The 15,810-nt window shown below is 37.2% G+C and overlaps 1 protein-coding gene across 1 annotated transcript; it reads left to right on the top strand.

Annotated features, from left to right (window-relative positions):
* Positions 1 to 931: 931 nt before the first annotated feature.
* Positions 932 to 13,853, top strand: LOC117973271 (proton-coupled zinc antiporter SLC30A5-like). The gene is made up of 16 exons (XM_034924991.2): positions 932 to 1,595; positions 1,892 to 2,014; positions 2,450 to 2,516; positions 2,949 to 3,034; positions 3,461 to 3,548; positions 3,825 to 3,912; positions 4,180 to 4,256; positions 4,709 to 4,879; positions 5,371 to 5,659; positions 6,131 to 6,339; positions 6,867 to 7,024; positions 9,124 to 9,253; positions 9,727 to 9,970; positions 10,392 to 10,618; positions 10,738 to 10,866; positions 13,366 to 13,853. Exons 1-16 carry the CDS (start codon positions 1,525 to 1,527, stop codon positions 13,534 to 13,536), a joined length of 2,328 nt encoding a protein of 775 aa, XP_034780882.2. The 5' UTR covers positions 932 to 1,524; the 3' UTR covers positions 13,537 to 13,853.
* The last annotated feature ends 1,957 nt before the right edge of the window (positions 13,854 to 15,810 follow it).

Below are 15,810 nucleotides of genomic sequence, written 5' to 3'. Positions count from 1 at the left end.
ATTCTAACTCAAAGCTGCTGGTCAGGACTACTAGGAGCAGGCCTGTTGCATCATAATCCTTTATAATAAACGAGGACACCCTTGCAGATAGAAATGTCCTGAATGGAGTCATCTATCAGGAGGGTTATTAAGTAACTGCCAGCATGCTTGCTGAAGTCATCTCTGTTAAATGAGCAATTCTCTGTGGCATACTTAGTGAAGACCCCTTTTTGCTTAGACTTTTCCAATAACTTTGTGAAGTTCTGTTTACAGTCAATATGCTGCTGCACCCCACCATGCTTTTTGATAATGTATCTTTATTTAATCACTACTACAGTGATACAAACCTCTGCAGTGTGTACCTAAAGGATTATAGAGATCAGCTAAGAACAAACAAAACCAAAGGTAACCTAAAACACAGCAATGACAAGGCAACAGTGCAACACTGCAGCTAAAAAGTGATTTTCAGGAGGAGCCCCGTTTTCTTAAACTGTAGCTCATTAAATAATTCCATAAATGTTACATGGAATGTGCTTCCAGACTTGTTAGACCTCTTTGGAATTCTAGAATTCTGTAAGTGAGCCAAAATATTCAGAATACTTACCTGCAATAAAAGAAATAATTGAAAAAAAAAACATCACTAAAAACAAGCAAAGGGGCAACGAATCTGTCACAGGAACGAATAACAAAGGTACAATAAAAACGGTTTGACATCCATGACCCTCACAATAAACCGTTCAGTATCTGAACATTATAGAGGTTCATTAACATTAAACATTACAGTGGGGGTGTTAATATAGAAGTACCGGTGTATACAAATACAAAATATTTACAGATAAATGTTTTGTTTTGTAGGGGGGAGATGTTGTTATTTATTATATGTAAGTCTTGTAAGGGGGCAGAAATTAACCAAGATAAAAGGATTTCAGAACCCAGTGCTATTTTCTGTTAGCTCTTTTGTGCTTTACATCAACAGCAGAGGGAGCTGTGGGATCTTTCTGGGCTGATGCTGTCTGTGAACCAGAGAAACCAAGGGAAGGCGTTTTTAATTAGGCTGGATCAGTAAAAGAAAACATTGCAGTGAAATTGAGAGATTATCTTTCTTTCTAGTACATATTTAGAGAACACATTTTATTGTATGTCTACCATGTAGCCAGGATTTTGTTCATACTTTAATATTTTACAATAGAAAAATAATTTAAAAAAACCCGTGACGTGGCTCTGATTGCCAGCGCGAGATCTCCATATTCGGTCTGGGGAAAAATCACTAGGAAGCGGTTTGGTTATTTACTCTAACCCCTGGCTGGAGGCCTCCAGGTTCGTCGATAGCCGAAAAGCTTTATGTTTACAGTAATTTGTAAACACGAAAGCAGTGATTCGAGGGTCTTTTAATATCTATTTTATGGTCACAAGAAGAGGATTTATTGTGGGAACATCTCTAGATAGTAGTGTACGGAAGGCTACTGTACCTGTACACAATATGAAATGACATGTATTTAGAATTTTCTAGTTAGGATTTTTAATAACAATAAAAGGAAATTAGTCATGGATGATAAATACAGCAGTAATGTTATTTCAAGTGGACAACTTGGACCGGTGGATATGCCAAATGCAAGGTAAGTTTATAGTACCACCGGTATTTTTTATCAAACCCATACCATTGTACTAGTATGTGTAAACCCTCACTATACGGTATACACTTTACGGTTGGTATTGTAGTAGTGACTGTTTTTATCTCAACTGTAGCGTTCATTAAACGCTTTTAAACTAAACTAGTACTACTATTGTTACTGTAGATGTGCCCCCAACCGTGTGACCCCATCAGAGATCTGCTATCCCTTCATTTTTAACGTTAGTACAACATAAACATTACATATGCATTCATAAACTTGCTTTTTCTTTTGTCTTATAGGATAACCAAATACATCATATTGCTGTGCATCACCAAGTTGTTAAAATCACTAGGAATATTTGAATCCTATGATATTCTTAAAGTTGTTCACATTGTCCAATTTATTTTCATCCTTAAATTGGGGTAAGTGATGTTTCTTTTACATTTTACTTAGATATAAAAAATAATGCTTATTTGTCCCGCCTACCCCGAAAAGTATTAATTTAGTCTTCCTAAGAAAATAGACTCCTCTTCTAGGACTGCAGCAGACCATGTTACTTTGAAATGTAGCTACAGTGTGTCAGGTGCCTAAATGTCTTTATTGTGACAGTGCATTTCCTTCACATATGAGCCTGAATCATATTTATTGATGTTGTTGGCATCTAGTTAGTTTGTTTGTTTGTTTTAAACCGGGTCCAAAATGGCAGCAGACAAAAAAGACACTGTTTGCACAAAAAAAAAGTTAAATTGTTCCAGAATATCTGGGTGTATAATTTGTTTTCTCCTTCTTTAAAAGTTTCAACTAAATATTTTCCAATGTGTACATTAATACTACTTTATTGTTATGATTTTTTTCAGATGTGCATTATTTTTGGTTTTGTTTCAAAGACCATTCTCCTCTGGAAAAGCTGTCACAAAACGACAGGTACAATTCCGTTTCAGACTACCCAATCTTTTGGGCCATAATAAAAAAAATAAGTGTGTTTGCTGTAACCTGCCGCATCTCATCAATGTTTTGATGCATTCCAAAGTATACCTTGTTCTAATAACCCAATAAATGATTACAGTCAAATATGATGATCCTTTGCAGGTACGTTTATCACACACAATGTGGCTGTACCTCATGGTGAACTGCTGTCATTAATTTCACTGTTACCTGGTGACTGAATCTTAGGCATAGCTCACCAAGATTGAATTACATCATGTTATGATATGCATTTAACACTGCTTTTGATTCTCAGTACAGTGATATAAAGCCTACCTAAACATTCCTTTATTTTTTCAAGTAGCATGACTATAAGGACAGCATTTTAGTTTGTGCAGTCCACAACTAGTTTTGTTTTTTCTTCTTTTTCAGTGGATCAAGATCTTAAAGCATGCAGTTGTTAGCTGTGTTATTTCACTCCTGGGCTTTTTTGGCCTTACTCTCTGTGGACCATTAAGGTAAAATAAAAAGTATCTTATACATGTATATATGTTTCTAAGTTTTACTTTTGGTCACAGACAAGGGTATAAATAGTTTGTATTGTTATTATTCAAAATATACAAAGACAAAATCACAAACACAACAACATCTATCTTACAGAAGCCCAATGGTTCAAATAATATAAAGTGCATATTAATATTGTACAGGTTGCCTAGCATTGGTGTAAAAGCTATTAGCCCCACACAGTTTTAGCATGGTAAGCTTAATAAAAGTATTGTGTTTTCTTTATCAGAATACATAATTAAAGCTGTTTAGTGAAAGTAAACAGATTGGAACAATGCATCCTGGAGGAGATAGCTTCAAGCTGTAACTGCATTAAGACAATAGGGGAAAACAATCTCTCCTGATGTGAATCTCTGGTTTGTGCTTGGCTTGCTTTGCAGAACGCTGCTGCTGTTTGAACACAGTGACATTGTTATCATCTCATTGCTCAGTGTACTCTTCACCAGCTCTGGAGGAGGACCATCAAAGGTATTTCAAATTAACACGTGTTGAACCAGGCTTCAAAGGTAGGTAATCTGCCAGTAGTAAAAGAATGAGTGCTTTATTCTGTTTGAAGCCTTTGTTAGTAACAGGTTGCATTGTGTACCTTTTATACTGGTTCAGACCGAGATTTAAAAGCATTTGATTACAGCCAAATGTACTATAAAATGTCTATGGGAGTCACTTCTCTGCTCTAAATGGGCCATAATGTGTTCTGGTTGAAGTTCTGTTGGAGATATCGATGACCTCTCCCTTTATTTTCAGACAAGAGGAGCTGCATTGTTTATTATTGCTGTAATTTGCTTGCTACTCTTTGATAACGATGACCTCATGGCAAAGATGGCTGATCACCGTATCCTTTTCTACAGTGTGCACCTGCAAGGGGTTTGAACTTAACATGCAAGCTCTGTACTGATTTACTTTTTCATGATCCTGGTAACAGTAATTTTGAATTTAGAACTGTGACAGGGAGGGAGTGTTTGATATCTTGGGATATGTATAGGAAGCTCAGTCTGTCTTTTTTACATGTGCATACGGTCACTTTTTCATAACATTGATAATTCTCAATTTTGCACACTTTTGCATACTTGCAGTTTCCTTAACCTATCTGTCTGTGCAGCTGAGGGACATCATGACAGTGCTCTTACCCATGCCCTGTACACAGCAATCTCATTCCTCGGGCTAGCAGATCACAAGGTGTGTGAGAGTCTAGTCCATAACATCATGGAACGTAAAAACATAGTATTAAAGTTCTGTCATTTTTAAATAGTTTGTTCTTTAAATGTGAAATGATAGTATGATGTTATGTTGCCTGATATAGAGTAACCCTTCATCTAAATTGTATCTGCTATGCGACACTACATTGGCCTTACTGGGAAGTCCTCTGTTTTACCCTTTGAGCAGATATAACAGAAGCACAAATACAGTCTGTGTTTGAGACGAAAATCCCAGTATGTATTGTGAATTGAGTTTTTGGTAGTCTCAAGTTTGTCCTCACTGTCTACTGGGGGAAGATCTGACTACCAAATTACAGATTCAACCTCAGGCCTTCAGAAGTGAAAGGATAGTGTGTTAGTCCACTGTATCCGACAATATTTTTTAGTGCAGCTAGCATGTTGGTTTACCTGTCTGGACTCTCTGTTTCCCAGGGTGGAGTTGTGTTGCTGGTGATCACCCTCTGCTTCAAGGTTGGTTTCCACACAGCCTCCCGGAAGCTGTCTCTTGAAATTGGTGGATCTAAACGCCTCTATGCCCTTTCTAACCTTGTCTCGGCTGCTGTGCTGCTTCCCTGGGTTATAGTTTTGTCTGCCACCACAGAGGTAAGTCAGGTCGGCCTTTACAACTCATTTCTATACACCATATTTGCAGATGATTCCATAAATAAACCCTTGTTCAAAGGAGAGGTTCATTAGGTTTGTAAGCAGGTGAATGCACTATGTAAAATGTTTTCTTCTAATAACATATTATATGCTGTTCCTAGATCCTTACTGTATGTGTCTTATAGGAGAGGTAAGCAGTGAGCAATAGTCTTGTGAAGCGTCGATTTTTTTCTCATGCTGTTCAGACTATTTTTCTTTTCTATTACATTCTGTTATTTGCAGGGGTTATACACTGTGTTGTTACATTTTAACATCACAAAAAATGACAAACACATTGATAATATTGAGAAACAGCACAAAATATCCTTGTTATACAATGTTTTAGTTATAAGATATGTGACCATATTCAGAAAGAACACGTTAATGTTCACTTACATATTATTATTATTATTATTATTATTATTATTATTATTATTATTTTTTACCTCTAGAGCAAAGTGGAATCTTGGTCTTCCCTTATCATGCCTTTCGGAATGATTGTCTTCTCCGTTATGGTTCTGGATTTCTATGTAGAGTCAATCTGCACCACTAAGATGGAAGGTGCTAAGTGTGCACGATATGGTTCCCTGTTCCTATTCCTCAGCGGCTTGCTCCTCGCCAACTTCTGGACTCACCCCTTGACCGACCAGCTCCGTGCCATGAGCAAACCTGCCCAGCAGCAGAGCACTGAGCATGTGCTCTCAGGGGGTGTGGTGGTCAGTGCGGTTTTCTTCATCCTATGTAAGTAAGGCAGAATCCTGCAGATTTGTGTATAGAGTTTGTTGTCTTCCTCTTCCATGGTTGTGTGACCAGAGTCATGTTCTGCCATGTTGTATGCAACTTCCCCGTATTTAAAGTTTTTGGGCCTCTTACCTTGACACATTTCATTTCTATAAGTACTGTAAAGTGGTTGTAGCTAACATAACAATTTAATAAACCTCACCTTTTGCATGCCATTCACTGTATAGGTTGCAAAGGTCATGTATTTTCATTTTAAAACATGGTATATGCTGCTAAGTAGAAAGATCTCAGTTTGATTGCCTTATCTTTAGGAAACTCTTACTGTTTCACGTCCTTAGTCATTTGACCTCTGCATGTTATTGTCTCTGTCTGTCTGTAAAGCATGTTGGTTCATTAGGGAAGGCTTTTTTTATTTTAAGTTTAAAATGTTTTCAAGTTGTAGACCTTATATTATCTCTCTTCGTTTTGCAGCCGCCAATATCTTATCTTCACCCTCTAAGAAAGGACAGAAAGGTACTCTGGTTGGATATTCACCTGAAGGTACTCCGCTGTATAATTTCATGGGAGATGCCTTGCAGCACACATCCCAATCATTGCCCAGGTTCATTAAGGATTCTCTGAAACAGATCTTAGAAGAGTATGATTCAAGGCAGATCTTCTACTTCCTGTGTCTAAACTTGGTAAGCAGCAGTGGGGGGGTGTGGGGGGAATTCTCTTTTAGTGCATAAACCAGTATTCACAAAACTATTTCTACACATTTTTGTATTTACTTTTTTTTTTTTTCATTTTTGTAGTCAGAATGAGAATGGATTTCTCTTATTCATTATTGCTTTTTTGAGAGAATGCCAGGGGGAATTGGGTCAGTTTCTCTATGCCTGCGTCCACCAGCTGTACAGGCTAGTAGCCTATACAAGAGCTGATGAGTTTATCTGTCTTTTAAAATACTGTATTGTAGTGTGACTTTTTTTAAATTTGCAAATGAATATCATTGTACTTAAATGATTAAGTAATATTTATAAAATTCTGTAAAAACAGAATGGGAGAGAATATATTTAAGTGAATTAAACAAATTACCTAATGCAAGAAACAGGTGAATAAATGGTTTAATTTTACCCAAACAAATTTAATTTTCGTGAATAAGGTTCTTAGTGTTTTTGTATTACACATGCCTAAATTCCACTGAACTTTTCTCTTTATGAACATACAGGCCTTCACATTTGTTGAGCTGTTTTATGGCGTTTGGACAAACAGCTTGGGCTTGATCTCGGACGGATTCCACATGCTGTTTGATTGCTCTGCCTTAGTTCTTGGACTTTTTGCTGCCTTGATGACCAGATGGAAAGCAACCCGCATCTATTCCTTTGGGTAAGAACTAAAGTTCATATTTGGGCTTTACAGCAAGAAGAAACGGTTGCCCTTACTGTTGTGGCCTCCACTAAAGCTATGTTCTGCCCCTGGCAATACATATCCCTGGTGATAATGTATACATAAAGTAAGCTACACTTCCAGGCTTTACATACAGTGCCTTGCGAAAGTATTCGGCCCCCTTGAACTTTGCGACCTTTTGCCACATTTCAGGCTTCAAACATAAAGATATGAAACTGTAATTTTTTGTGAAGAATCAACAACAAGTGGGACAAAATCATGAAGTGGAACGAAATTTATTGGATATTTCAAACTTTTTTAACAAATAAAAAACTGAAAAATTGGGCGTGCAAAATTATTCAGCCCCCTTAAGTTAATACTTTGTAACGCCACCTTTTGCTGCGATTACAGCTGTAAGTCGCTTGGGGTATGTCTCTATCAGTTTTGCACATCGAGAGACTGAAATTTTTGCCCATTCCTCCTTGCAAAACAGCTCGAGCTCAGTGAGGTTGGATGGAGAGCATTTGTGAACAGCAGTTTTCAGTTCTTTCCACAGATTCTCGATTGGATTCAGGTCTGGACTTTGACTTGGCCATTCTAACACCTGGATATGTTTATTTGGGAACCATTCCATTGTAGATTTTGCTTTATGTTTTGGATCATTGTCTTGTTGGAAGACAAATCTCCGTCCCAGTCTCAGGTCTTTTGCAGACTCCATCAGGTTTTCTTCCAGAATGGTCCTGTATTTGGCTCCATCCATCTTCCCATCAATTTTAACCATCTTCCCTGTCCCTGCTGAAGAAAAGCAGGCCCAAACCATGATGCTGCCACCACCATGTTTGACAGTGGGGATGGTGTGTTCAGGGTGATGAGCTGTGTTGCTTTTACGCCAAACATAACGTTTTGCATTGTTGCCAAAAAGTTCGATTTTGGTTTCATCTGACCAGAGCACCTTCTTCCACATGTTTGGTGTGTCTCCCAGGTGGCTTGTGGCAAACTGTAAATGACACTTTTTATGGATATCTTTAAGAAATGGCTTTCTTCTTGCCACTCTTCCATAAAGGCCAGATTTGTGCAGTATACGACTGATTGTTGTCCTATGGACAGAGTCTCCCACCTCAGCTGTAGATCTCTGCAGTTCATCCAGAGTGATCATGGGCCTCTTGGCTGCATCTCTGATCAGTCTTCTCCTTGTATGAGCTGAAAGTTTAGAGGGACGGCCAGGTCTTGGTAGATTTGCAGTGGTCTGATACTCCTTCCATTTCAATATTATCGCTTGCACAGTGCTCCTTGGGATGTTTAAAGCTTGGGAAATCTTTTTGTATCCAAATCCGGCTTTAAACTTCTCCACAACAGTATCTCGGACCTGCCTGGTGTGTTCCTTGTTCTTCATGATGCTCTCTGCGCTTTAAACGGACCTCTGAGACTATCACAGTGCAGGTGCATTTATACGGAGACTTGATTACACACAGGTGGATTCTATTTATCATCATTAGTCATTTAGGTCAACATTGGATCATTCAGAGATCCTCACTGAACTTCTGGAGAGAGTTTGCTGCACTGAAAGTAAAGGGGCTGAATAATTTTGCACGCCCAATTTTTCAGTTTTTTATTTGTTAAAGTTTGAAATATCCAATAAATTTCGTTCCACTTCATGATTGTGTCCCACTTGTTGTTGATTCTTCACAAAAAATTACAGTTTCATATCTTTATGTTTGAAGCCTGAAATGTGGCAAAAGGTCGCAAAGTTCAAGGGGGCCGAATACTTTCGCAAGGCACTGTATATCTAGTGAACCATTTATCCAATTTTAATGATCACAGAATATTGAGAGTATCCGAATATGAGGATATAAGTTGATGTCTGTCTTTGTCATGTATATGTCACACCTAATTTTTTATTTGTAACCTTTCCATTTTTGATTATTAGTTATGATACTATTTTTCAGAAGTTACTGAGAGTAACAGAACCTGGGGAAATATAAAAAGCTTGTCCATAATTTAAGTGTTTATATACTGGATGTAGAATAGTACTGTGTGGTCTATTTTGTAATGTCAAGGCTCTCATTTTGTATTTGTTTCAATGTCTTTGCGTTTTGTAGGTATGGCCGAGTTGAGATTCTCTCAGGTTTCATCAATGGCCTTTTCCTCATGGTGATAGCTTTCTTTGTATTCATTGAGTCTATTACACGAGTCATAGACCCTCCCAATATAAATACAGATATGCTAACAGTAAGTGGATCTAACAAAAATATCACTTCTAGTAGCTTTCATACCACTCATGCTATTTCATAAAAAGGTAGAGCAGATTTTATTCATTGTGACATACTGCACCGCACTTAAATTCTAGCGTAAAGCATACTATGTACAGACACTGTTTACAAAATGCTAATATTCACAAAATATAAAATGATGGTTTTTCATGACATGTCCTCTTTTTATACTATTTGTAGTTGGATATAAAACACATGTGGGCCGTTCAGAAAAGCTCTTGCTTTTGCAACAGGATTGTATTTTTCTATAAGACGTATAAAGCTGGCTATGTGTGTGTGATTTGATTGCTAGTAGATCTAGATTTTATCATTTCATATCTGAAAGTGCGAAAAAAAAAAACATACTTACCTTACTAATTGTTGTAATTTGATGCACTGTATTTGAAAGCTTTAGTCCTATAACATATGTTAACTGTTTGTCCTCCCTAACAGCCCGTATCTGTTGGAGGATTGATTGTGAACCTGTTTGGTATCTGTGCCTTTAGTCATGCCCACTCTCACGGGCCTTCTAAGGGAGGCTGTCAGTCACATGACCATGGGCATTCCCATCATGGGCATGGTGACCATGGCCACAGCCATGGAGGGCATGGCCACGGAGGGCATGGGCATAGCCACAGTCATGGTCATGGACATTCCCATGGCTCATCAGGGGGAGGCATGAATGCCAACATGAGAGGTAATGAAAAGACTGGGAAAAAAACTGTATGATCGGGGATAAGTACAAATCTGCAGTATTATGTGTAATAATCAATCAAATGTAATGGTAGCAGACTTTATTGATCTGCACTAAAAAGGAGATCAATATTAACTGCATGGGCAGAAACATTTTGTGTTTTATTGATCTTAAAAAAACAAATTAGCACATCAGATATTTAATGCACATAACAGCAAAACTGTGAGTATAAATGTGCATCTTGAGATTTTAATTTTTTATTGCTGTACTGAAGAATTTCACAATATGAGTGCAATGAGGAAACCACATCTCTGAGAGCTGCATAAGGCATGTCATGTAACCAAAACACCATGCACTTTAAAATGTCCATGTATGTTAATTTTGTGAACTGTGCACATTTGAAGCCTGTTGTCTTTGCTCATAGGAGTATTTCTCCATGTCCTGGCTGACACACTGGGCAGTGTTGGTGTGATCATATCCACAATACTCATTCGTCAGTTTGGATGGCTTATAGCTGACCCCATCTGCTCCCTTTTCATTGCTGTGCTGATATTTCTGAGCGTTATCCCCCTGGTGAAAGATGCGTGTGAGGTGCTCCTCCTAAGAATCCCCCCGGAGCACGAGAAAGAACTCCACAGTGCACTGGAAAAGGTCAGAAGTTATTTCTATTTTATTATATTTATTATGTACAATATATTTGTAATTTTTTTTTTACCTCAGTAGACATATTAAATGTGTATTTGCCTGCTATTTTTTATGGTCTTTTTTAGGTTAACAAAATTGAAGGTGTCATATCTTACCGAGACCCTCATTTTTGGAGACATTCTGCCAGTGTCATAGCAGGGACCATTCATTTGCAGCTGATGTCAGATGTCGTGGAGCAAAGAATAATCCAGCAGGTGGGATTGTTGTACCAATTTCAAGTAAAATACTCTCTTCAATAAATTGAATTTTTGCAAAGTACACTTTAGATTAGGAAACTTATCTTCAAGGACGTCTATTTAGTATTTCGCAAGCAATCGCATTGCATCCTGATTGGCAATGGGTATATAGTATGTATCACACTTTTTACCAATATCGTAAGAACAATTTACCCAATTGTGATTAAACTTGGTATGGGCTAACACTTCTAAGCATATTCCAGTTCTGCTCAATGAGAAATGCTGGGTGATTATTAGTGCTCGGACGAATACAGGATTTTCATGTTCGGATATTCGCTCATAATTTAAATGTTCGTTCGGATATTTGTTCGTTTTCAAAAAGTAATAAAAGCCGTTATATTGATCAGAATGCAGGCAGAGACAGCATAGCAGCAGGTGCAGGGGGCGTGGCCCTTGTGTGTGCCTTTATTTTACAGCAGGACGTTACACTATGTAACACGTTAAAGTAAAAATATATCCCCGGAGTAAAGAATACGTTGTGTAAGCTTTACTTTACCCCAGTGAATTAACTACAAAACAAAGGATGCAAAGGAGCAGTTCAACTTAAAAGTTGTTTTTTGTTTATTCCCAATAAGTAGTAAATAAGTAGTACATAAAGTTGACACCACATTTTAATTATTTTTTTTATTTGTTTTTTGTTCATTCCTTGCCATTGCCGTTTCTTCACAGTAAACAGTGGCCATAGACACATTTTCATAAAGTAATAACATGAGGCTTACTTGTGCTTTTTGTAGCTGAATAAGCAAACAAAAACTGTAATTTAACTTTAAAATAAAATAAAATAAAACAAACATGGAAGTGGCATTGTAAAATGAAGGGGGAAAAAACTCACAGTTTATTACATTCCACGTAACAAAGTCGCAACAAAAAATATATAATATATACAATCTATATAAAAATCAGTACACAACATTTCCAGCAAGTTGGGCACTGTTTAAGCGAGGCATTTCAGAATGACGTGCTTGCCTTTTTTCTGTGCCATGAGATTCTGACTTTCTCTAAAGCAGCACAACACTTCTTTCACCCAAAGTTGTTACCTGTGTCTTACCGGTATAACTGTATCGATACGAAACCCAGACAAGAGCATGTTTCGTACCGGTACAGTTGCAATATGACTCAGAACAGTTCAAGTGTGGACAGGTGGATCGGTACTACAACGGAATGGATGCGCACCCTTACACCAAAGAGATTCTATATTACCAAGATTCTCAACTCCGCCTTTACTTCCGTCATGCTTGCTTTATTAATGTACTGTTTTATTAATATTTACAGATGTTACAGTAGTAAATGATCGAAGTGGAATTCAAATAAATGGTTAAAAACATATAGACACTGATGGCTAATACCAATAACCAAGTTTTATAATTGCACCTGGCTACTCTGTACTGTGTGAAACGCTCATCTCTGTTTTCTGCGCATGTGTCATCTCGGACTGCATTCAGAAAAGTGCGTTTTTCGTATAGATTACAGTGTGTCATCATTACCACAGGTTATGTTTTTCATCAAGACACCCTGGACAAGAGTAAAATAGACTTCACAAGTTTTTTATATTTTTAAACATCGTTAAAATAAGCTCAAAGCAGCTCAATCCGACAGCGCTCCATTGACTCTAAATAGAAAGCCTTCTCCCGAGCTCTCTATATCCCACAACCCTTTGTATGCAGCATGACAGAGGTCCCCATAGAGAATCAGTGGAGTTCAGTATCTTGGTGTAATTGAATATAGTGTATCGATATAAACTAGCTTAAATGTGGAAAGGTATATCGCAGCAGAATCGATCTTGTACTGAAAAGTGAATTAGAACAAAAAGTGATATTGTGTCGGTATGGTCTAAACCGAAACACATTTTACAAGTGAACAGGGCTATAGAGGCAGACAGACCTGTCCTTCGTATAAATATTGTATTACGTTTTTTTTCAGTAAAATGACAATGTTGTCAGTACAGAAATTCAATCTCAGTGTTTGTTTGCTTGTTTTTAGTATCCGGTTGCAGATCTTTACAAGCAAGACTTTATGTTGCTAGGCAATCATATAGAATTAACAAAAAGACTGCTTGAGTTATTGTTTTAATGCAAAAAAATGAGTTTTTTTTAAAAGAAATTATTTAAAAAAAAACATTCAGTACTCAAATAAAAGAATATAAAAGCGAGTACAAAGGACGGTGAAGTCAGAAATCAGTTGTTACATTATACAGTGCACATCTAGTTTCAAACAGCAGCTATGGTAAAGATATCTTCACTCTGCTGAATAAGCCAAATTCTGTTCCTTCAACCAGTGCTTGTACATTAGCAGCAATAAAGATTAATCTGCACACCATGCTAGGGTTTAAGATCAATTTTTGTCATCGGAAAGTAAACGGTCTTGGGGCTTGACCTAAAGTGGCTGTAATGAATATCTGTTTTAAAGTTTGCTTTTTGGTTTTACATTTAAAATGGGTTTTTTTTGCTGTTTGTTTAGGTAACAGCAGTGCTGAAAGATGCAGGAGTAAACAACCTGTCTGTCCAGATAGAGAAGGAAGCATATTTTCAACACATGGCAGGCCTCAGTACAGGATTTCAAGATGTTCTTGCCATGACAAAGCAAATGGAGCCAATTAAATACCTAAAGGATGGGACTTACATCATGTGAACAGCTGCCACAAAAGATCCACGATGACTGCAGGACTTCAGCTGTGGACAGGCTTTAAAGATAAAAATAGAGATTTTGAGATCCATCATTCTTGGTTTTTAACGGTTTTGCACATTGATGTACAGGATAATAATATAGCGATGTATTTTTGGATTTAAAAAAAGAAAAGAAAAACATTTGGAAATATTTTTCCTCTGAACACTTGGGATTGGAGTAATTATTTAATCTGACAGTTAAACAATCTAGATTGAAATGGGTTGCATAAATGGAAATCTGTGTAAATCAATATAATCATTAAAATGATCATTAGTAACCTATACCTTTGTTTGAATTTGAAAGTTGTGTAAACATTTAATTGCCTTGTTTATGATGCTCCTAAAGTGCAACTTCTCTGGTTGTGGTGCTTAGACAAAAGGAACCCCAAATAAATTGTAAACTACATTTACTGGTATTCAGCAGTTTTCAGAGGACTGATAATCATGTGGTAATAATTACACCAACATGATATGGCCAAAAGTAGACTATCACAAGGCAAAGTTGTTCAAATGAGCTGAACTGCACAATGTGAGATTGACTGACTGCAGGATGTAGGGCTAACAGCAGTTAGCAGCTAGTTAATTGAACCAAAAATGATAGAAGCAAAGATTTACCGGTGTGATGCTGTTGATCAGCAGCTAAATATTTTCACTGTGCTTTTATGTAAGGTTGAATTCTGAATGTTTTACAGTTCTGGAAAGTTCATTATGTTATCACGTTGTCATTTTTTTTTTGTTGTATTGCAACATGTGTTGTAAAAGAGTAAACATGTAGTGATTAAATATTTATATAGTTCTGCATTAGGAATGGGACTAAAATATATCATCAAAAGCACAATTTCATGTCATGGGAATGTTTTCCGGGGCAAAAACAGGCCTTATTAATCCCATGGGTGATTATTACATTGTCCATGTTACATGTCAGTGTTTGTACATGAAAGGTGGGTACTCTATGAACTGAAAAACTGAATCCCTGAAATGTTGAAAAAAGGAGGGATACGATTTCTGAACATAGTATAGTATAATAGGAAAAAACTACATTAATTTTCACTGCCATTTATTAAAAGAAAAATACAGTCCTTGGAATCATGGTGGCCCAACTCTTACTTTCATTCAATTGCTACGTTCACACCGAATAATTCATCATACAGGCGCTTGATCAGGTGTCATTTCTGTATTACCTACTGTAGAGCAACAGTGATTGTCTTGAGTTTTGATAAGCCCAGAGAGGTGTCTAGAATGTCGCAAGAACTAAATGACTGAGGCAATATGGGCAGGACAGCCAACAACTCTTGCACCTGTTAGACACTCACACTGACAGTCAATGTGCTGTGTCTCAATGTTGCATGCCTTGACTGCACTTTTTAGTACAAAAAGTAGCACATGTCATAAAGCATATGAGTTTACACATTTATCAGCACTCCATTACACCATTACACCCTTCAACACTGTGGATGTGATTGTTAAAAATGTTTGTTGTTTTTTAATACCAAAAGCCTGAATCTGTTTGTGACTGCAGACCAAACATTCCTTAGGCACTGGGGAAGTTTAAGAAAGTGTTTCTCTTACAAACCCACATTGACAATATCGACACAGTTGATTTTTCTTGTAAAATGGTACCAACATAATTAAATAGCATTTGGGGTGGGAAAACTGCAGTCCTTTTTTGTTTTTAAATCCCATTTTGCTTCTTGGGCTCTGACATTGAATATGAAATTTAAATTGACTGTCTGACTAAGTGGCAAGCCATTCTAAAAATGATTGTACCATATTTGCTCTGTTTATTGCATATGCTTCTGATTCCCTCTAAGGTAAAACAATCCAATTGAGTCCCAGGCTTGTTTGAATTAGAATCCAATTCCCGACAGCAGTATTTTAAATTAACTGGAGCAATCGAACCTGGCAGATAGAAAAGCGTGCACAGTAACCTCTTCAGCATCTGGGGATAGGAAACAAACCCCTCACCTAAGCTGGGCAATAAATGGGTAAGTGGTATCTAAAAGCTAATGTCAGGCACGTAGGCTTTCTTCCTCCTAAAAGTCATCTTATCAGTCTGCAGCACTGCAGCAAGAGGTCGTACAATGCATGTGGCCTGCAAGCTACACTACAAAAAAAAACTAAAAAAAAAACTAGAACATCATGTAATCAAAGCAACTACAAAATTATAGTCTACCGGAAGCCGTAATTGTAGTAAAGTATTTCATGTTAGATTTTGAAATGTCACATTTTTCAATTTTTC

The sequence above is a fragment of the Acipenser ruthenus genome, chromosome 1 (assembly GCF_902713425.1).
Source record: "Acipenser ruthenus chromosome 1, fAciRut3.2 maternal haplotype, whole genome shotgun sequence".
Classification (NCBI taxonomy): domain Eukaryota; kingdom Metazoa; phylum Chordata; class Actinopteri; order Acipenseriformes; family Acipenseridae; genus Acipenser; species Acipenser ruthenus.
The sequence above is the reverse complement of the archived record's forward strand: the minus strand, read 5'-3'. Positions and strand labels throughout refer to the sequence as shown.

Excerpts from the sequence above, each read along its gene's own strand:
- LOC117973271 (XM_034924991.2), top strand. The coding sequence starts at position 1,525 with ATGGATGATAAATACAGCAGTAATGTTATTTCAAGTGGACAACTTGGA. Across the intron at positions 3,549-3,824 it reads CTGGAGGAGGACCATCAAAG|ACAAGAGGAGCTGCATTGTT; the intron begins GTATTTCAAATT and ends CTTTATTTTCAG. Across the intron at positions 10,619-10,737 it reads TCCACAGTGCACTGGAAAAG|GTTAACAAAATTGAAGGTGT; the intron begins GTCAGAAGTTAT and ends GGTCTTTTTTAG.